This window comes from Balaenoptera borealis (genome assembly GCF_965194805.1).
Source record: "Balaenoptera borealis genome assembly, chromosome: 3".
Taxonomy (NCBI): Eukaryota; Metazoa; Chordata; class Mammalia; order Artiodactyla; family Balaenopteridae; genus Balaenoptera; species Balaenoptera borealis.
The window spans coordinates 81,160,080-81,182,922 of record NC_138866.1 but is presented as its reverse complement, the minus strand read 5'-3'; the positions used below and the strand labels follow the sequence as shown (position 1 = coordinate 81,182,922).

Sequence of the window (22,843 nt, the reverse complement as noted above, 5' to 3'; positions counted from 1 at the left end):
CCAGTGGAACTGTCCAATAGAATCTCAGAACCTTCTGAGGTGTCATGACTCTGCTATTGACATGGGGAGCAGCATGTCACAGTGGGGTGGGTGGCAATGGTTTCTCATCATCTGGGGAGACTTCAGACCCTAGATGGTTGTGTGTGTTTCATGGTCACGTCTTCCCTTTGGCAGCAGTAGTTTAATGGATCTGATTTCTGGGCAGCATGAAGGGGTAGCCCCTGTCTTTTATTTCTCTGGCAGATTGAGCTCCCTTGCTTCAAAGTGTGACTAATATGGAAAGTCTGATTCCTAAGGGCAGCAGTCTAATCCCATCATGTAGCCAACTGACTACTCATTCATTGGACAAACACTGAAACATTGAAGGAGCTCCTATGTATGCCAAGCACCGTTCTAAGCATGAGGGAGACAGAGTAAACAAAACAGCCAAGACACCTGCCCTCATGGGGTTTACATTCTAGGGCGTGTGTGTGTGTGTTGGGGGGAGGGATAGCACAAGCAGCATGGGCCAGCATACAGCCTGAAAGGCCAGCAGACCCAGGAGCAGCAAGAGGAGCCATGAAGACCCAAAGCTCCACCTTCAACCCTCCTTAAGGATATGTAGTTTTTCCCTGCACCTGCCAATATCCTGGGAAAGAGGAGAGCTCTGGAGAGGGAGAATCTCCCTAAGACTGAGAAATTACCTGAAAGATTTTTAACTGGGAAAAGTCTATGGTGTCTTGAATTGGCCCCACTGAGTCTTTTCTGCCAACTTAAGGAATCAGAGCTAGAGGGGAAGATAAGATCATTTGCAGAATATAAAGAATATGTTTCTGCATACCTGAGTATGTACATTTTGACCAGATTCTGCACCACTTGTAACTTTATGTGTGTGAATCATGGAAACCTGGGAAGGTTTGGATCTCAACTTAATAAGGACCGCATTGAGTTGATTTGTGGGCCAGAGTGACTTCTTAACATACTGTAGTTTCTAACAAACTATTTGTAAAATTAATGGCCTCTGATGACCCCCATTACCATCTCCCTTCTTCCTGAAAGAAGGCATTTCATTGCTTTATGAAGCTGTACACAGAAGAGTAATTAAGTAACCATTCAGGCCAATGGCCTCTCCCAGGAATTAATGGTAGGGAGAGTTCATTAACCCCAGCTGGTTATAGATTCTCCAGGAAATGCCCTGGACCAAGGTTATTGTAGCTATTAATGGATTGGATAGGGACTTTAACTGGGATAAAAATAAAGCTCTATCTCCTTCCTGGGGAGCTTTTCTCCTTGAGGGGCTACCAAAGGCAAGCCTGTAGGAGCAGCAGAATCCCAAGCTTGGGGCCTGTGTGGGATGAGGACAACAGATTGCTATAGTGAGAACTGCTAAATCAAGGTAAAAACAGGGCCTAGGGGGCAAGTTAAGGTCCTCGATATAAGCCTTCCTGCTCTTTAGGAGGTTTGATTAACATCCGGTTCAGCTTTAGGGCAGCTGTTTTCACCTTGTTAACTTTTCCGTGCTGTGCCCTGCCCCACACAAAAGAGTTACTGAGAGACACGTCCGATTTTGCTGCATTGCTGTCAGGAACGCAGTGGCCTCTGTGTGGAAGTCTGTTGGGAAAATACGTGCTCTTTTCCAGGCTGGGCACTCAGGCTCTGTGTGCTGTGCCTCACCTTTCTGCTGTAAGGGGCCTGGCCGTGTGTGTGAGCCCTGAATGGAGCTGCCTGGGCCCTGGCCCTTCCGGCTGCCTCAAGGGATGGAGAGCTATATCTTCTGTTCACCTCATTTGTCCTCACTTTTACTTTGGCAAATTCTTCTTTGGATATTTTTATAAATGAGCTTGATCTTGAGGCTTATAGCCAGGCAAGGCTCTATGATCTCATTTTAGATCATTATTTTTCGAATACAGAATCAAGTGTGCCATTTTCCTTAAGTCCTTACTTATTTTTAGTGGTTATTTCTGCTAAAGGGGCTAATATTCAAAATATACAAAGAACATACACAACTCAATACTAAAAACCCCCAAACAATCCAATTAAAAAAATGGGCAGAAGATCTGAATAAACATTTTTCCAAAGAAGGCATACAGATGGTCAACAGGCACATGAAAAGATGCACAACATCACTAATCATCAGGGAAATGCAAATCAAAACCATAGTGAGATACCACCTCACACTTGTCAGAATGGCTCTTAACAAAAATACAAGAAATAACAAGTGTCGGTGAGGATGTGGAGAAAAGGGAATCCTAGTGCACTGTTGGTGGGAATGTAAATTGGTGCAGCCACTATGGAAAATGGTATGGAGGTTCTTCAGAAACTTAAAAATAGAACTATCATATGATGTAGCAATTCCACTTGGTATTTATCTGAAGAAAACATAAACACAAATTTAAAAAGATATATATTGTACATCTCTGTGTTCTGTACAATCTTTAGGCTCATAAAATCTTTTTGAGTTCCCTTTCAAGAATAACTTTCTCAAAAGCAGAAACTTGAAATAAACCAAAATGTGAAGGAAAAAAGAAAAAAAGGGAGAATGTATCAGTAAAATTAAATATTTAAAAATTTATTGCATCATTGCTATTATAAGAGCAGTAAAGAACTACAAAATGAAAGTTCATCAAGGATTCACCTAAGCAAAAAACTGTTTTTCCAAGTTTTCTTCTATTTTTTGTCTATTAATAAACCATCTTTTATAGTAATCGTAGAATAGCTATGTTGCTGTGTTTTGCCTTTTCACTTAATGTTTTTTACATTTTTTCAGGTTGTTACATACTCTCTATAATTATCATTTTGATTGTCGCGTAAATTCTGCTGAGTTGTAATATGCAAAATTTGCTTCACCATATCCTTCGCACCAAACTATTTCTCTGTTTACGTATCTGTCTCCTCTTGAGGGCCAGGAGAATGCCTGTGTTTTCTAGGGCTGCCATAACGAAGTACTAAACAAGACTGGGTGGCTTAAACAAGAGAAATTTATTTTCTCACAGTTCTGGAGGTTGTGTCCTGATCAAGGTGTTGGCAGAGTTGGTTCCTCCTGAGGCCTCTCTCCTTGGCTTGCAGATGGCTGTGTTCTCTCTGTGTCCTCACATGGTCATTCCTCTGTGTGTCTGTGTCCTCATCACTTCTTCTTATGAGGACACCATTCATATAGGATTAGGACCCACCCTAATGACCTAACTTAAATTAATTACCTCTTTAAAGACCCTGTCTCTAAACAAAGTCACATTCTCAGGTACTAGGAATTAGGATTTCCACATATGAGTTTCGGGGGAACACAACTCAGCCAATATGAGATATTCAACAATTGTTTTACTGTGACCAAATTTATGAACATTCAGATTGTTTCCCCACCTTCCTCCCAGTTGAAAGCAATTCAAAGAACATATTTGTGTAGTTATTATATTTTTCAAGTATAACCAAAATATAATGTTAAAAATATACACTTATATTTTTACCATTTTTGAATGTCTGTTCATTAGCATATGAGTCAACTGCTTTATATTTTACAGATAGGAAAACAGGACAAGAGAGATTAAATGTCTTGCTGGGATTAAAAAGATTAAAAAGAACTCCCATACCTGTGACCGCATCCCTCAACATTTTCTAGTTCATTCTGCAGTAAGCCTGGGAAAGTGCAATAGGAAGAGGGAGTTTCCTCAGCTATAATACGGAGCTGGTATTATGGAGTACTGATTCAGTGTAACCCACATTTTAGTGACATAATTTTTGTTTTCAATGAGGTCATATCTTCTGAGATAACCAATGCTTGGTCTTTAATCACCCTTTATTTTATTTTAAATTTGCTTCTCTAGCTTTAATTAAAAATTTGCAATCACAGAGTGATCATTAAATGGAGGATTCCTAAAAAGGATAACTAGTACCTGTGCATGCACACTTTCATAAAAAATTTACACTGAAATTTGGTGTAGTTTTATACTCCCTTCTCAATTTTTCTAACTTTGTGTTCTTTCTGTCCTATACTGGAAACACAGTTCTTCAGGTTATACCTGAAAAATATTACAATAACACAAATTTGTTACTGTACAGTTCTGGAGGTCAGAAGTCTTCCATGGCTCTCACTGGATAAAATCAAGGTGTTGGCAGACCTGCATTCCTTTTGGAGGCTCTAGGAACAAATCTGTTTCCTTGCCTTTTCCAGCTTCTAGAAGCCACCTATATTCCTAGACTTGTGTCCCCTTCCTTCACCTTCACAGCCAGGAGTAGAGAATCTCCACATCTCTCTCAGACTCTGACCTTTGCTTCTGTCATCATGGTGCCTTCTCTCACTGTCATCCTCCTTCCCTTCTCTTATAAGGACCCTAATGATTACCTCCGGTCCATCTAAATAACCCAGGATAATCTCCCTATTTCAAGATCCTTAATCACATCTGCAAAGACCCCTTGCCATGTAAAGTAACATATTCACTGGGGATTACAACATGGACATATTTAGGGGTCATTAGTCTGCCTCACTTATCTTAAGGAAAGGGAGAAGCAGCTCTCCCACCCTTCCCTTAGGAACGCGCATCTCACTAGGCTAGGGAGGGGTGGCACTCCCGCCCTCCCCCATTGTGGGTACAGACTCACAGCACAGCCCTCTGAAGAAATGCCTCCAATCTTATTTCAACTTTAATTCTAAAAGTAGACAAGGGGTTTAAGAATCATCTGAGAAGTTCTCCAAATAAACTATTTACACTCAAGTCTTTATCTCGAAGTCTGTTTTAAATTAATTTTTTGTCTTATGCTTTCCTGATTTCACTGTTAAAATATTCCAGTAGCAATTAGTATGTCAACTTTGGTGCCTACATAAAGTATTATAATAGCAGTCAAGTAGGGAAACAATAATATATTATTTCATTTTCTATCAGTTAAATGATTCACTTCCCTCTGATGAAGAGTTAATTTTGAAAATTCTAGGACATTGTTTTCTTTTACTTCCCACTTTGTGTCCTGATACCTTGCAGTTTTCACATTTATATGACTTAGAGTAAAATCTTCAAGTGGCATTTCACAGAAAAGGTTTATTGAAAAAATTTCAAAATGGTATATTGGAATGGATAGCTGTGTGTGATCTGTTTGATTTTTCTGCTCCATGGCCTGACAGCTACAAGATTCAGCTCTGAGTCAGGCTCCAGGACCACTCCCTCTGATCATGGGACTCTAACGCAGATAGAACCCAGTTAGCCTGCCCTCCTGTTTTCTCTGACTGTGCCCCCAGCCTGGCACCTGAGCTCATACCCCATTGCTGTGACGAGTGTCCTATTTTGTTCCTCAGTTTCAGGGTCTGGAACTCTGTTACAAGCCTACCTGGGAACGCAGTTCTGGCTAATTCTGCAGGTGGAGGATGTTTTTATCAGAACCTCATGCGTAGGTCTCTGACCCTAATTTCTTCCTCGAAGCTGGAGCCCATCCAGGGCTTCCTCATCTCTTCCAAGGTAGTGCCTGCCGAAGTCCCCGAGTTTCCTTGGTCTGTCTGTTTACAGGGACATGCCCCTATTACCATTTGTTGGATTTCCTTGGTTTTAAACACCTGCCCTGTCCCCCTCCTTTGTTTATACCAACTCTCTACAACTCAAACACTTCCTGGGGAGCCATCCTCCTCTTTGCTGCTGAATTGGAATCTTAAAAGCTGCATTTTCCAGAAGCTGTATTTCACTCATGTCTCAGCAGTCCCTCCTCATATGGAACATTCTGCCATGGGTAGAATCCTTGTAGTAATAATTTTAATGTATAAATTAAGTGTTTCTTGTGGAAATTAAAAATGAGATTTTAGAAATAGGATATATTTTGAAAATTCTATGTATGGGGTGTAGTCTGGTGATATTTAAACACATAAAATCATTTTGGGGAACTATTTTCACAAATAACATATTCAAAGGCTGAGTTATGCTACTGTTCAGGAGAGAGGTTGCTCCCCATTAAAGTGGATCTTTTTCTCCCAATATTCATTGCTTTTTGTTTGGGTCCTTGTAATATTCAATAGGCCTCTTTCCTGAGAAAATATGAATAAACAAACAAAGATAAAGTTGAATGTTTTCTTAAGCCAATTTTAGTTTTGAACAAAACATCTCTGAGAGGTCAAACTCAAGATAATTTCAGAATTCTAAACAGGTTTTATAATTTCTATTGGCAAGAGATGTGTATTTGCAGAATCCATAAAGCTTTTAAGGTATAGTTGATATTGGAACAATAATGACCCAGGAACAGGATATTTCCCGGAGATTAATGACCAGCTGGGAGGGGTTGATGGCCTGAGGTGTAGTTGAGGGCCATTAACCTCAGACAGTCATTAAAGCCCAGGAAACGTCCTATGTCTAGGTCGTTATTGTTATTATAAATTGAAAATGGAAAAAAGAAACAGGCATACAGATGATCTGAAGGGCGACTCCATTTCCAATGGTTTGAACACGGAGCGTTCTGGGAGAATTTATTCCCCCATCCATTAGCCAGCCAATCTCCCTGAATCCTCTGTCACATTGCCCTTCAACTGATGGGTCTTTGTGCTGGAAACCCCTGGATTCCCCAGGTACTGAGTAGAGAGAACAGTTCCTCGTTGTAGCTACCTTTGCTCAGAGTGACTGGATTAAGCAAATAGTCATGGTGAATGACTTTGCCACTGCTCTTAATTGCATCCCACATTGCCATCTACTTGCTTCCCCTGGGATCAGCTGTTTTCTCTATTTAGCTGCAGTAATTTCCCACAGCTGAATTTTAAGCCCTTGAATATTTTGTTTGTGCTTATTTCCCAGGTCATTGGGGGTGAAAGTGCACGTTATTTGCTTTGCAGTTGTGTTGTCTCTAGTCAAGCTAGATAAGGCATGCCAGTCCAATTCCTTCTTCAATTTCCAAAAAGTACCATGACTCAGAGATATTTTGAATTCCTAACTAATAAGTAATGCTGAGTTTTGAATGTTATAAGTTTCAACTTTGAATTAGTCCTATAGCAGCAGATTCACTTTCCTCTTTTTTTTTCCAAGCAAAACATTCAAAATGGAGAAGTAATCACTTTAGGTTTCCAATATCACTTCAGGGCTTCATAACAAATAGTTGGATATGAAATATTCAGCTGCTTTATTCTGATACAGAACTTGCCAATTTGTTTTGTTCATTGGCTATAGGAAATTTCATGTAAGACAAAAAAAAAAAAGCAGAACAATATGAGCATCATGAGGATACAATTTCCTTTACTCAGTGGTCACAAGGAGGTGTGAGCCATGTATTGGATCAGCTCAAATTCGTCACCAGTGACTGTAAAAAACAGAAGAAAACCCAAAACATTTCCCTTGATAACACTGGTCAGAAATATCAGCTTTGTAGAATAGCATATCAATGTACAGTACTAGGCTGCCAATATTGTTAAGAATTTTATAAATTTGAAGTCTGTCCTCAAAAGGCTCCTCTTCTCCCCGTAGTGGTGCCTGACACTCCTATGTTACATATGACTTTGGCCTAAGATATTGAAAGGCCCATTTAAAATACAAATGCTAAGTTTTCAACCATTGATTCTCATCTTCATTTTAAGTTATTAAATCTTCCAGACCACGGTTAACCTGGGGATTCAGTATAACCAAAATGATAAGATTAATAAAGAATAAAGGGAAGTATGATGAAAGTATTCTTTTTTTCAAATCCCCGTCAGTGTAATCTGTGAAATCCCTTTTCTTGTCAGCGTCTTCAGAGTAGTTCACATTCTCTTGTATCCCTAAAAGTCCTCGTATTACATCATTTATTCTCATTTTAACAACTGTTTATTAACATGTTTTTTTTGTGTGTGTGCCAATCTGTGCTCTGTTTCCTTCTAGCTCTCTTCTTTAGGCTGGCATTCCTGGTAAGGTGGGCGAACTTTCATTCAGGCCACAGGACTTGTCATTGCCTTACGGTGATACAACTCTTGAAATTAATGTCACCCTATAGGGCTGTAAGTGTTGCTCTGATGATGTGGGGAAGAATTCTCTTTTCACCAGCTACGACTTTTTTGTACAATAATCTGATTTTGAGTTTTATTTTCTTAGTGTGCCTGTTGATTTTCAAATTCTTTTTACTTTAATAATTCTCCTCACCCCTTTGACTTCCTATATCACCTCTTCTAGTGGAATTTGGTGTGAGTTATTATGGAAATGGGTTGGGAGATATTACAAATGATGTTGCCTGTGGTGACCTATAAAATTAACCACTGGCCCTCTACTGAAATAGGCATCTCGAATCTCCTATTGAGATGAATTCCCTCCGTACTTCACACTGCCATGGAGTTCCAAGGCCCTTTTGCTGAATGTGTATGTAACTGTCTCTACTCCATGAGGTCATTTCTCATTGGTAAAGGCCCTGTAATCATCCTGTGTAGTCCACACATAAGCCCACTGGCATATCTGAACTCTTGCATTGCAGAGGTAGAATAGGGACCCTTTGAGGACTCTCATATCAGATTATTTTTCCCAGTCATTTTTACTGTGCTGCTGTAAGGGATACCAAAAGGCATAAGTATCCTGAGTGTACAACCACAGTATAATCCAGACAAGGGAGAAGAAGGGAGAGAACATCAAATAATGACAGTCTGCTGTCCTCATTCTAAAAGAAGATGAGAGCATGGGAAGATATAACTAAATATATTTGTTGAAGAGTTTCAGTGCATTTGGGTTTAAGCTTCCAATTACTGCTCTTTTTCATTGTACTGTGGTACCGTTAAGTAGCATACTACCTCACTGTAGGCAATTAATAACAGGTACCTTAATAATATGTTGGCTAGATTGCAGAATGTTCCAGTCACTTTTTTTTTTTTTTAATATTTATTTATTTATTTAGGCTGCACAGGGTCTTAGTTGCAGCACACGGGATCTTCATTGAGTCATGTTTTAGTTTCTTTATGCAGGATCTTTAGTTGTGGCACATGGGCTTAGCTGCTCCGCGGCATGTGGGATCTTCCCGGACCAGAGATTGAACCCGTGTCCCCTGCATTGGCAGGTGGACTCCCAACCACTGCGTCACCAGGGAAATCCCTCCAGTCACTTTTAATTATTAGAATAGTCTTGTGTTGTTGTTTCAAGTTTTAAATTAAATTCAGAGCTCTTTCCCTCTCATTCTACAAAGAATTGACTTCACCTTCCTCCCTCCTCTAGCTTCTATCATGTTCATGCGGTGTAGAAGAAGAGGGACAGGGCAAACACCTCCTTCACTGCCCATGGTGAGGTTGAGTTCTTTGCTTGGCTAGCTGTCCTCATTGGTTTGGCTCAAGGTAATCGTTAATGCCTTCTGTGTGGCTGGCACGTAGTTGCTGGTCCTCTTGTATGTGAGTTCTTCTGAGTGTCTCCAAAGTCCTTCCCTTCTTAATGCATATTTCCTGATGTGAGAAATCTGGCTTTACCTTTTCTACTCCCTTAGGCCCTCCAAAAGGTGATCACCTCCAAACTGAGATCCCCTTTCTTCGTGATCAGCCCTCTTGGTGGTCTGGAAGGACAGAGTTTCGCAGATTTTCTCCTCATCTGTTGACTCTTAGGAAAATCATCCGTCCATGACATGCCAAATAATGAGGCTAATAACTTCTTGGCTACCTCTCCTCCCAGCCTCCCTATGCTCTCTAATTCTCTTTTCCTTGGCTCAGGTAACTCAGGTGTGCTAGCTAAACAGATTGCCAACTGGAAAGTGAACTTGCCCATATTCCTTTCATGTATTCTTTTTTTTTATTTTTATTTTTTAACATCTTTATTGGAGTATAATTGCTTTACAGTGGTGTATTAGTGTCTGCTTTATAACAAAGTGAATCAGTTATACATATACATATATCCCCATATCTCTTCCCTCTTGCGTCTCCCTCCCTTCCACCCTCCCTATCCAACCCCTCTAGGTGGTCACAAAGCACCGAGCTGATCTCCCTGTGCTATGCGGCTGCTTCCCACTAGTTATCTGTTTTACATTTGGTAGTGTATATATGTCCATGCCACTCTCTCACTTTGTCCCAGCTTACCCTTCCCCCTCCCCGTATCCTCAAGTCCATTCTCTAGTAAGTCTGCGTCTTTATTCCCGTCTTGCCCCTAGGTTCTTCATGACCATTTTTTTTTTTTTTTTAGATTCCATATATATGTGTTAGCATATGGTATTTGTTTTTCTCTTTCACCCCCTATTCTTAACATGAATTCCCTTTGAGCCCTCTTCCCTTGGTTTTTGGTAACAAGGTAAACTATTTTCTTTCTCCTTCATGGAATAGTGTCTCTTTAAACAGCTGCCCTCCTCACTGCCCTCTAAGTTCTCTTCTCACATTGCCCAGGGAGAGATGGTAATGATTAGTAGTAAGGCTTGTTCTAAACTGATGCCTATTAGTAAGCTCCCATTTATTAGAATATGGGGGTCTTACGGTATGTTAGCGTTCACCTTTGATCTTAGATGCCGTACTGGGGAAATTGGAAAATTTCCACTTGATATCCTGCTTCAATCCAGAGGAAAAAGAAAAGGGGAGACTATTAAATAAAATCACTGTTGCTGTTCCTATCCTAAAAGAATAAAATCAGTCAGATAACCAAAGATGAATGGGTAGAAACTGCTATGAACCGTTTGGGGAAATTTGCTGGCCCAGAGAGGGAGAAGCTTGCCAGAAATCCTAAAAGGAGTCCAGAGGGATGAGACTCCTTTCAGGGGCACCTGGTATAATAGTCACAGTTAATAGAAAAAAAAACAGAAATCACATTATGCTTCTGTTCTGAGTCCCTGATCTCCTTCCTGGAAAGAGCAGAACTGAAAATATGAAGATAGAATCAAATTATAGGGAGTTAGAGGGAAACAGAGAGTACCAATGTGCTTTAAGTAAGTTCAGATCTTCAGACCCTGATACATTACATCCCAGGATGCAAAGAACCAATGAATATGATTTCTGATTACATTTTGGTCATCACTAAGAGTAGTTGTTTTTTGTTGTTGTTGTTTCAGTTTTTTTCTTGAAAGTTTACTGAAAGTTTACAGAGAAAATGCGAAAAAGTCAGTTAAAAAAAAAAAGGAAAAGGATTTTGAAAACTATAGCCTAATAATTTTGATGTCATTGTAAGCATAATTCTTGACTAAGCTATTCTGTAGATGGTTTATGAGCAGTTATGAGAGGAGGGTGTTCACTGAGAGTAACATGGATTCAAGGGAAACATTAGCTGGACTATTCAAATATCTTTTCCCTTTTGTTAGACTAGGAATTCAGAGTAAAGCTGAAATATAATGTATCCTAAATTCCATAGAACATCTCACATTCTCTCATTGCATTCTCAAAGATACCATGAGGAAACTAGGGTGCATTATTGTTTTCATAGGTGGATTCACAGCTGTTTGAGAAGAAATTCATTCAAGAAATATTTTTGAATTCTTGTATTCTAGGCATGTGCTTAACCCTCAGGATAAGAGAATAGAGAATTAACATTCGATAAGTGTCTTTTGTGTATACTTATGCTAGGTGTTTTACACATAGGATCATTTTTGCTTGTCTGAGAGATGGCTATCATTATCTCGGTTTTACAGTTGAGGAAACAAAGGTTCAGAGTTGTTGCCCAAGATGATAATACTAGTACAATGGTAGCCAAGAGTCAAACTTTGATCTACCTGATGATAAAGCCATGATCCTCCCATGACATGATTTTCATTGCCCCAGAGCGTAAAACTAAGATTGATGATTTGAAGTTACCAAGATGTGAGTCAACATAAGTTCAGAATAAGATGCTCAGTTAATATAAGGAGGAACTCTCCATCATTTACAGCTATGAGCCTTCTTGACTATGGATGAACTCTGTGCCTTGCCCCTCCCATTCTCACTGCAGGTCTTCAAATAGAGGAAACATTGATCCACATCATCTCTGAAATCTCTTCCAATTAGAGTACGCTTTGAGTCTGTGATATCCTGCACCCTCCAAGAGTCCGTATACTTCTGAGAAAATGGGACAGAGGAGCAAGTAACTTTAAAAAAAAATTCCTTTGACTACCAAGATTACACTTATTATAGGCAATTAGGAAAATTCAGAAAAGTAGGGTGAAGAAAATAAATATTACCCAACTACCCAGTGATAGTCACTATAAACATTGGTTTAGTTTTTTCTATTTTTCCCTCTGCCTACATAATTTTCCAGTCACAATCACATTATAAACACAAGTTTGTTTACTACCTTTTTGATTTAAGGATATAATGAAAGTATTTTACTATGCTTTTAAAACTTTGTAAATTTTATTTTTAATGACATGATTTTTGAGGTTTCTTATACATATTGTTTTTACTCTATTTCATATTATTCCTTAGGATGATGATTATAATAATGTGGAATTATTATAACAAAGTGTTGGAGCCTTTAAGTCTTTCTTTCTCTTGTATATAATATAATATAATATATTATCCAGTAGTTCTTTAAAAAGTTGTTGGAGGAGGTCACAGAGAGGACGTGACTGCCTGTTGACCCTCAAGCTGGACCCAGGCAATCAGAGTCTTCTTACCCCACCCCTGTCCTTGGAATGTGCATTCTGCCTATTGTTCCCACAGCTGGAGCTGATTCAAGGACGTAGCCTTGAGATAGTAATGTGTTATTGAGACCATCTGGATTGAATATATGACTGAACCCCATTAAGGCATCCATATAAACTTTTAAGATTCTGGTGGGCAGGTACAGAAATCTACTCATCTAGAGGTCACTCAAGACAAACCTTGAATGTAAGTTCCCTTGCTTGTTAAGTCTACAACCTACCAGTCTGAAGTGATCTGCCTTTTTCTTCTGTCTCTCCTTACCCTCATTGTATGGGGACCAGTTTCAAATTTCACCTGGGAAGCTCCCGAGGTTTTGAACCAACAAAAATATCTGTATAGACTTATCTTCCCACAAGCAGTGCTTGAGGGTACTTGTCTTATCTCATCTTTGTTTCCATTTTTGATGATTATCACAACTTTATAGGTGAAAAATGACATCTAAAATATTATTAATTATATCTCTTTGATTATTAATATGGTGTATTTAAAATTTTTCATTTTTATTAGCCATTTTATCCTCTTATTAAATTGCTCATTTTTTGATGAGGTTAAATGCTTAACAATTTTCATGAGTAATTTATATAGCCAGAAAATTACCACCTTTATGAAATGTATATTGTATTTTTCTTCCCCCCTTGTTTTGAGTTTTAATGCTTTTTGGTTATAAGAGACAGAAAGCCACATCAAACTAGCTTAATAAAAATGGGTGTTTACCGGCTCACTGAAGGCTCCAGAGAACTGCCTTTGGTAGAGCCCAGTTCAGGGACTTAATAGCATCATCCAGACTCAGACTCTGTCCATCTCTCCGCTGAGATTTCCTCTGGGTTGACCTAATTCAGGCTGATCTTTTCTCTTGGTGGTGAAATGACCATGTAGAGATTCAGCCCTCTCAGTCACCACAGTGAAGGAGGATTCTCTCTCCCAGCCATTGTAGTACAGTCTCTTGAAGTGAGTCTCACAGGGTGGACATGGCCTTGTGCCCATTCCTGAAACAGTCCATATCCAGGGATATAAAATGTGGTATTGGCCATATTTACCTTGCTCATCCATTTTTGGAGGGATTGGAGACAGACCCAAATAGACCAAGCGGGAGCACTGTTTGCCCAAAGGGAAATTAAGGTTCTGCTACCAAAAAAATTAGATGTCTGTTATATTTTTAAATTTGTTCAAGGTGTATTCTGATATGAAAACAAAGTATATGTTGTTAAATTTAACGTTTTCTATAATATCTAACCTTAAAGCTTGAAGAGCCAAAAAGTCAATAAAATTACTTTTTTTCAATTTTTTATGGTTTATATTTTTGCATTTATCTTTAAAATAGACTAGAATTAAATAGATTTAAAAGCCAAATAGATAACTTAATATTTTAATAATATTGCTGAAACTGATTTGAGTTATCACATTTACAATATATAAATTTTAATAAACACTGCTTTCTATTTCTAAGCCAGTTATTGACTTTTTTTCTGTCTTATGCCAGGCCCACAGTATTTTAGTTGTTGTAACTATGTAATATGCTTTGATATTTGGTGGGGCAAATAAATGGCAGGTAGCTTGAATGAGACGGGATAGAAAGACCTGGAGCCAGGAGGTTTACCTACAGTAACAGAGCCTATTTTTACCCAGAAGAGGCAGCCTATGTACCTGGACTGTCCTGGAGCTGAGGTTAAGGGAAACAACCTAAGTGTCCATCGACAGATGAATGGATAAAGAAGATGTGACACATATATACAATGGAATATTACTCAGCCATAAAAAGAAACGAAATTGAGTTATTTGTAGTGAGGTGGATGGACCTAGAGTCTGTCATAGAGAGTGAAGTAAGTCAGGAAGAGAAAAACAAATACCGTATGCTAACACATATATATGGAATCTTAAAAAAAAAGAAAAATGGTTCTGAAGAATCTAGGGGCAGGACAGGAATAAAGATGCAAACATAGAGAATGGACTTGAGGACATGGGGAGGGGGAAGGGTAAGCTGGGATGAAGTGAGAGAGTGGCATGGACATATATACACTACCAAATGTAAAATAGATAGCTAGTGGAAAGCAGCCACATAGCACAGGGAGATCAGCTCAGTGCTTTGTGACCACCTAGAGGGGTGGGATAGGGAGGGTGGGAGGGAGACGCAAGAGGGAGGAGATATGGGGATATATGTATATGTATAACTGATTCACTTTGTTATAAAGCAGAAACTAATACACCATTGTAAAGCAATTATACTCCAATAAAGATGCTAAAAAAAATAAATAAAAAATAAAAAAAATAAAAAAAGGAAGAAGAGAGTAAGAAAGGGAGGACATAGCACCAGAGAATCCAAATATTGCTACCGCTGTAAAATATGGCGGTGTCTCTGTGTTACAAAAGATGTGATCTTCTCTATTTGGAGCTCAAAGCAAATTAAGTGGGCGGTTTCTTTTTGAAAATTCCTTTTTTTTGTCCTCATTTGCTTTTAATATCTCCAAATCAGGCTATTCATGCCACTTGTGCTTCGGAGAGTGACATCAGTTAGATGTTAGTACTGTATTTCATGAGCTTTCTGCTCCCAGGGCCATTCTTCCAGGAGAGAGGGCAATGCCTAACACTGAGAAATGACCCTCTAATGGTCACATTTGAGCCTAACATGAGGGCTGTCAAAGAAGTTCAGTGAAAGAAGGTGCCCTCTGCCCTTCTCAGATAACATCACCTAAGCGATGTACATTTTATCTCAGGGTGAGGCTTACTTTGTATCATCTACAGTTCACGGACTCTTAGAAGGGACATCATGCCTCTGTTTAGCCATCAAATGTTTATTAAACTCTTAATATTTTCTGGGCATTGTGCTTGGTACTGGAAATTCTAATATAAATAAAATATTATCCCATTCTTTAAGGAGTTCATTGTCAGGTCCAGTAGTTCTTAGTTCCTTGCATTTGCTTCCCCAGAGGTGAGGCTCCCACTCTGAGGACCTAAAGTACTTGACATTGTTCCAAGCAGTCCATTTAGAGGTTGAAATAAATTGCCTTACATATTTAAACAGATTCTACAGCCTTTAGGGTTCCCACCTATGCCCACTTTGTGGCAAGGACTCCCCGGTTCTCCCAGTACTTCTCCCACCCCTCACCCTAGGCCTGGCTTTGATTGTAAGTGTGCAATGTAGAGGTTGGTTTTTGTTTTGTTGTTTGTTTGTTTCTACTTGTGATAGGATACTTTACTTAGTTTTTTAAACTCAGTGTGCCCCTTTTGCTAATGTTGATGTTACAAGATTTTTCTACCTTAGACATCACAAATCTGGGCTCGTCAAAGCCTGAGCTTTAACTTGCATACCCCTCTCGGAGTTTGGGGTACTTAATAATTACATTTTATTCTATTTCTATGAAATTCTGTTGTTGATAGGTAGGTCAGAAGATGAACTTGTAGCTGTGCCCAAACCATCTTACTCTCAACAAGGCAGAGATACAGCAGCTCTCGGTGCTTCTCTGTGGCCAGGGATATGCTTCTTTCTTCACTGATACTGTTAAGTGACAAGATCCTGTCTTCTGGGGTGAAAAATATCCATGTGGTTAAATGCTCTAATTTATAATGCAATGATCATATTAGCTCTGTCGCTTTCTTGCATTCTGTCATCTGGGCCCTACTGAAAGGTGAGGCTATTACCCTTCTCAGGAAGGCACTGACTTACTCATCAAGAGGGGGCTACTTCCTGTCTATACTCCCGTGTCTCTCTGGAAGCCTTCCAAAGGAACATCCATCGTTTACAGATTGATTTGCACTGCCTTGGCCAACATGTAATTCCAATTTCAGTTTTTTCTCCTGTGGGCCTTCTACAAAATTCCAACTATTTCCTCCTGAGTTTCCCTTTCTTGTTGTCCAATAGTTGTTATTTAGTTTTATTTGTTTATTTGCTGACTCTGACAAAATCTCCCTTTACCAAGCTTATTTATCCTTCAAGGCCCTATTTATTTTCCAGCCTGCTGAACTACTTTAACTGACTTCTAAGTCACAATATCAGTTATATGCTACTAGTTTAGTATTTAATTATTGAACACCTTGCATCATAGTGTAGCAGTTAAGGTCATAGTTCTTAGAGACAGATTTTCTAGATTTTCAAGCTGCTTGACCTTGGGCAAGTTATTTACCCTTTGTAGGCTTCAGTTTCTTCATCTGTAAAATAGGGCCAAGAATGACCCTTCTTGACATTACTACAGAGTCCATTAAGTGTTATATACACAGTAGATGCTTAAGAAAGGAAGAAGTGCTTGCAGTTTCTTTTTTCCAATGATGGGTTTACTTTAAAAAGTATTTCCCTGCTGTTCTAGTATAAAATTTCTTACAAATGAGTGGTCTGTAGGCAAAAATTTTATTGAGTTTATGGATTAAGGATTATGGACTAATGGATTACAATCTCAAAATTTCTGAATTAGCAATATAAGGAGAGACTCATTCAGTTAATTTCATTGGAGCTCAAATCAGGATATTAACAATTGTCATATACTTACCTGACAGATATCAAAAGAATGAGTAGCACATTGACAAAAGAATGTGGCTACACATAAATTATATTACTTATTGAAACATTCAGAGTGACTGACTTTTCTCATGAATAATATTGAAACAAATCTAAACAGATTTTTAGGAAGTTTTCTTTATGCTTTGGTTTTGCTTAGATTTTCGCAGCAATCTTCTTGTTTGTGTTTAATCGTAGTAGTGTAAGTGACAATTGATCTCAAGGAGCAGGAATTTTTCCAGAGAACTTGTTCTAATGTTGTTTAAGGACAGTTCCTGGCTGGTCCTAATTTGGTCTGTCCCTTAGGTCAAGGCATGTCATTTCACGCTCTCCCATTCTCCCTTTCATGTCCACCTGCTTAGTTCACAATTCTAGTTTGAGTTCTGTTGCAAGTGAGCTGTGCGACCTTAGGATCTTACTTTATAAAACAAAGGGATGAATTAGGTGATTCTCAACAATTCTGAAAGTTAGCATATTTCCTATATCACCATCAATTTTTCTTTTTTTGGTAGTAGAAGAAACAATACATTAACTGTACATAGGTTTTATGTATGATTTTTTTTAATAATTAATGATGCATACAACTTCATGCCATTTTCATAACTCTCACAAGTGAAATTTATATTTAAGCATTTTATACTCCAGCATTCAAAGGCCCTCAGTCACTGGCCTTTATAAATGGCATGGTGGTACACTGCTCTTCTTTCTTGTAACCTCATCCTTTATAGAACCTAGAGTTAAATCTTGTCGAGAGTTCCAGGGTTTTGTTTGCATTTCCATTTTGCTTTTGGTTAAATTCATACATATGAAAAAATTTTATATAATATATATTCAATATATAACACAGTATATATTCAATATAGATTATATTCAATGTATAATTCAATTGAGGGAAAATTATATATAATACCTGTCAATTATATTTCATATAAAATTTCCCTTAATTGAATGATATGTTGAATATAATATATTGAATATATAATATATTGACTATAATATATATTGGATATATAATATTTTGACCATAAAGTATATAAATATATAATATATTGAATGTAATATACTGAATATACAATTTAATGAATATAATATATAGTGAGTAAATATAATTGAATTGTGTACTGAAAGTTAGTTGAAAGGTTTTGTCAGTTGATGTACTAGCTTGAGTGTCAGTCTCCAAGACACATGTGCTCATCATTCCAACTTCTATTAACTTAAAAAATTTTGAGTTATTTTGAGTGATTCAGCAATTTCTGTTGCCTCTGATCACATTGCCTGTGTGAAACAAATTTCTGCAAACTGAACAAATTAAAAATGCTGTATTTCAATGTAATATTTTGAAGATACTTTAAGCCAAAACTTGGAATCCAAATTTAAGTTAAAAATTCAACGATGTTGGTTACAACAATAGAAATAATACAACTGAGGTGATTGGATGAATGTTTACCTTCAAATGTTCACCAGTTTGCACATGTGCAGGCAATGATGACTATTGGCACTTCACAACTTATTCTGCTGTCTGGAGGTTGTCAGATTTTTTTTAGACATCTATTCTATGCATCTCAATTTTAGAAATGTTGCAATGGAAAATTTTTATCTTAGAAACAAGAAAGCATGGAGTATAACTTTGTAAATCAGGTGTAACTTACTTCCTCTCACTGCCCCGCTCCCAAAGGCATGATAATATTATTTCTGTTGGTTTATCATACATATGACCTTTAAAAGATTTAAGGGTTTGAGAGCCACAAATACTGATGTTGTTGGGTGTGATCAAAATAAAGGCCATCAAATTGGTTGAAAAGCTTGGTAAGAGTCTTGGTATCCTCTTATTCCTCAGGGGAGCCTTTCTGTTAAGGTATCAGAAGCTCGCCTGTTGCTTCAAGAAGCCCATTGTCCTGCCCAGGAGAGAAATTCAATTGGTGGGGCACTTTATAGGTCTATCTTGTTCCTCCAGGACAGAGCAGAAAAAGCCCAACACCTGACACTTGGAGAGCTCGAGTATCTGAATGAAAAGTTGCCATGAATTTGAATGAAGATAAGAGAGAAGGGAACAGTGAAAAATGTTCCAGCGGTGAGGGATTGTCAGTGTTGGCGGCCACCCATCCCTTTTATCTCACCTAATGGCGGGTGCTTGCCAATGTTTATTTGGCCATTGCCATTTACCAGCTGTTCCTCTACCATGTTGTTTTTCTTCCCAGATGGCAACACGATGTTTCACGATAAAACTGACACAAAAAACAATGCAAAATTTGTCTAAGAGAGGTTCAGCAAGCATGAGAAAAACATCTGATATCTCTCAGAGCCCGCCAAGTTCACAGCTTACAGTGCCAGAGTAATTATGGCATGATTTGGGCAGAGGCAATGCATGGGGAAGCCACTTCCAAATGTATCAGGTAGGTTTCCAGAAGAGGCAAAACATTCTGCTCTCTCGTTTCTCTGGCGCCCTGACAGAATCGATGAGTGCAGTCTGTGGCTCCCAGAAGCCTCGTACATTACTGAATTCTGTGCTTTACCCCATGCCGCCTAATTAATGGCCCACTATTTTAAAAACTCTTTTATTCAATTAGACTCTGCTTTCAAGCAGAGATAAAGATAAAACACTACTGCTATCAAAATCCTGGGAAACCAACATTTATAGGCTGCCTTCTCGCCAAAGTATCTGTTTTTCTGTTGCCCTTGGTCTCTTATTCCATCCAGTCTTCATTTGGCTGTTTGATTCTGTAACAAATGGCTGCTATTTGGGGGGAATAATATGAAAGGAGAGTGTGTCCCTGCCATCTTGTTACTCTGAGGGCTATTTCCCCCTCAGCCTCTAAACAAGAACACAAACTAAAGAGAATTCTTTTATTATTATTGATTACAGAGAGCCACAGATGTTATTTAAAATGGGACATTGACTGGATTTCAAATTCATCACTGTTACTCAAAGTACTGCCTTTTATGTAGGTTACCATTACTACATTGTTTGTCAGATCAGATTTTTAGGTGAAATGCTAGAGAGCTCTTCTTTAACCGTTGTGCCTTTTCATTTGACTCAGAATTGTCTCCTAGGGATAATTGTGTTCATGTCTGTTTGGTTAGATTTTTCATCGTTATTACAGTTTATATGACTTACACAAGAGATAATACTGAGAAAAATAGTTCTGAAAAAATATTCTATCTAGCATTTAAGGAATCTGCCCCAAACTGGCCCTCCTGTGTAACTGTTGGTTTTAACCATTGTTAATGAAAATATAGAATAGAAAATCTCCAGTAATCTTTGAGGAAAAATGCTATTTTAATGAATGAATTTATCCTTTCTGACTTAAGAGTGGTATAATATATTGATAAAATTTAAAAACAGATTTTGCATTTACTTATTCTGGGAAGGAAGTTTTTATTTTGGGTAGCATCTAACAGGAAAACAGGTTCAAGAAATGTTGACACATTCCCCTATATAGGGAAAGGCAGTTGAAAGGACCCTTCTTGAATAAGACCTAAATTTAGGTCTTATCTGTGCCGTTACGTTTGGATGGGTCACTTTAACCATTTGCAATTTCTATTTTCTTTTATAGAAAATGGAAATATGAGTAATAGTCACCAAATACAACTGTTGTGAGGATCAAATCAATTGACAGATACAAAAGAGTTTTGTTAAGTTGTATAGCATGGCATAACTATTAGATATTAACAAGGAATTGACATGTTTCTCTGTTTAGCTGCAACTTCATGAAGTCTTACTTTTTCTTAGGCTATAACTTTCCTTCAGTAGGGAATTTCTTTTTATTTTATAATTTGTTACTGCAGCTTCAGAAATCCTGGGAGGATAGGGCAGTTTAGATTTTATGACTGTTGTGAATATTTGACCTTCTAAGGGCAGAGGAAAAATCTGAATATATTAACATTTGAGGTCATGCTCTAATTCAGTTTTGTAGGAAGCAACGTCATTTGACATTTCAACCTTTTTGCAGGACAGATTGTTGGGCATTTTCCAAGGCAGCAAGAGCTGAACTTTTCCTTCCAGCATTGAAATCACTTGACTGTCTATATACAGGTGGAATTAATATAATGTACATATTCTAGTTCATATTCATGTTGGATCAAAATGATTCCATAGAGTAGAACAAGGTCAGGTTGGGGACTCTCAGAATATTGAGAGAGAGGTTGATTTTACTAATCTATGCCTGCTGGAGTTCATATTCATCTAGAATAGAGCAATGGTTCTCAATCCTGGCTTAAAATTACCTGTATAGCATTTGTGTTTGTTTGGTTTTGATTCTCCGTAGCTACTGTAGCATACATAATTATCTATGGTGGCATAAGGAAATTAACACTGATACCCAGAGAACCCACGTCCAAACATTCTGACCAAAATGATTTAGGGTGGCATTTAGTCATCAAAAAATGTTAAGTTCCCCAGGTGATTCTTAGGTGCAGTGAGGCTGAGAACCACAAATTCAGAGGTAAGTGGCAATAAATTAATACCCAAAGGGACACACTGTTTAGGTATTTGGCTAGATGTGGCTCAGCTAGGCATGAGGCTGAGAACCACAAATTCAGAGGTAAGTGGCAATAAATTAATACCCAAAGGGACACACTGTTTAGGTATTTGGCTAGATGTGGCTCAGCTAGGCATGATTTTTGAGTGATCACTTGAGCCAACATTCCATGATAGTGTAAAAATCGTGTGTTTTGAGTTATAAATGTTGACATTAAAATTTTACGTTTTTTTGAGCATTATTTAGTATTTTTAAATATTAAACTTGGTGTTTCCACATGAAGCATTAAATACATGTCATCAATTTTTGAACTTGGAACAATGGATAGAATAGAATAAATTTCTTATATGGTAAATATTGACAGATATATAACGCACATACACAAAAGCTTCAGGGTCCTGAAACCAAAATGTTTGAGGACCGTTGCTCTAATCCATTATTTTACTTTCTTTAGAGCTCTTACATCTACCTGAAATTATTTTGTTTATTTATTTGTTTGTACATTTATTGTGTGACTTTCTCCAACTAGAACATAAATACCCCAAGTACTGTCTATTCACTGCTGGACTTCCAGTGCTAGTGTCTGGCACAAAATACGTGTTATGGGTTGAATTACATACCCTAAAAATTCATATGCTTAAGTTCTAATCCCCAGTACCTCAGAATGTGACCTTATTTGGAAATAGGGTTGTTGCAGATGTAACTAGTTAAGATGAGGTTGTACGGGAGAAGGGTAGGCCTCAATACAGTATGACTGGTGCCCTTATAAAAAAGAGAAGCTTAGGCACAGACCTGCACATAGGGAGAACGTCATGTGAAGACTGGAGTTACGCTGGCCCAAGTCAAGGTCCTAAGAGAGGCTAGGAGAGAGACCTAGAACAGAGCCTTCCCTTACACCTTCAGAGGGTAGGGCCCTGTTGACACCTTGATTTCGGACTTCTGGCCCCCAGAACTGTGAGATCTTGTTCTAAGCCACCCAGTTTGTGGTACTTTGTTACGGTAGCCCTGGGAAACTAATACAGTAGATAGTCTATAAATATTGGTTATATACATGAATTTTCTACTGCTTCATGTGTATTACTTTCTGCGTGTAAGGAAACTGAGGCTTAGAGAGGTGACGTAACTTGCCCAAAGTCATGTCTCTCTGCCTCCTTGGCCACAGCTCCTATGCTCTACACTGTGTGGTCCTATAAATATCCTGTATAATAGGTATATATGAAAACAGGAAGTTGCTATGAGTTAGCAACACAATGCACAGAAAAAGTACTCATCTTGGAGGACTTCCCTGGCAGTCCAGTGGTTAAGACTTCGCGCTTCCACCGCAGGGGGCTTGGGTTCGATCCCAGGTCGGGGAACTAAGATCCCACATGCTGCATGGTGTGGCCAAAAAAAAAAAAAAAGAAGAGTATTCATCTTGGA

General features: G+C 38.3%; 1 protein-coding gene and 1 long non-coding RNA gene across 6 annotated transcripts in view; one reads left to right on the top strand and one right to left on the bottom strand.

Moving 5' to 3' along the window:
* LOC309625501 (transmembrane and coiled-coil domain-containing protein 5A-like) overlaps positions 1 to 21,458 on the bottom strand; it is a 38,070-nt gene extending 16,612 nt beyond the window's left edge. The window contains 1 exon segment of the mRNA XM_082385115.1: positions 2 to 21,458. Within this exon segment, the coding sequence (XP_082241241.1) occupies positions 2 to 46 (45 nt within the window). The 5' untranslated portion in view covers positions 47 to 21,458.
* The window catches only part of LOC309625496, a 764,549-nt gene that overhangs the window by 118,531 nt on the left and 623,175 nt on the right, over positions 1 to 22,843 (top strand). The gene's annotated exons all lie outside the window — the stretch shown is intronic.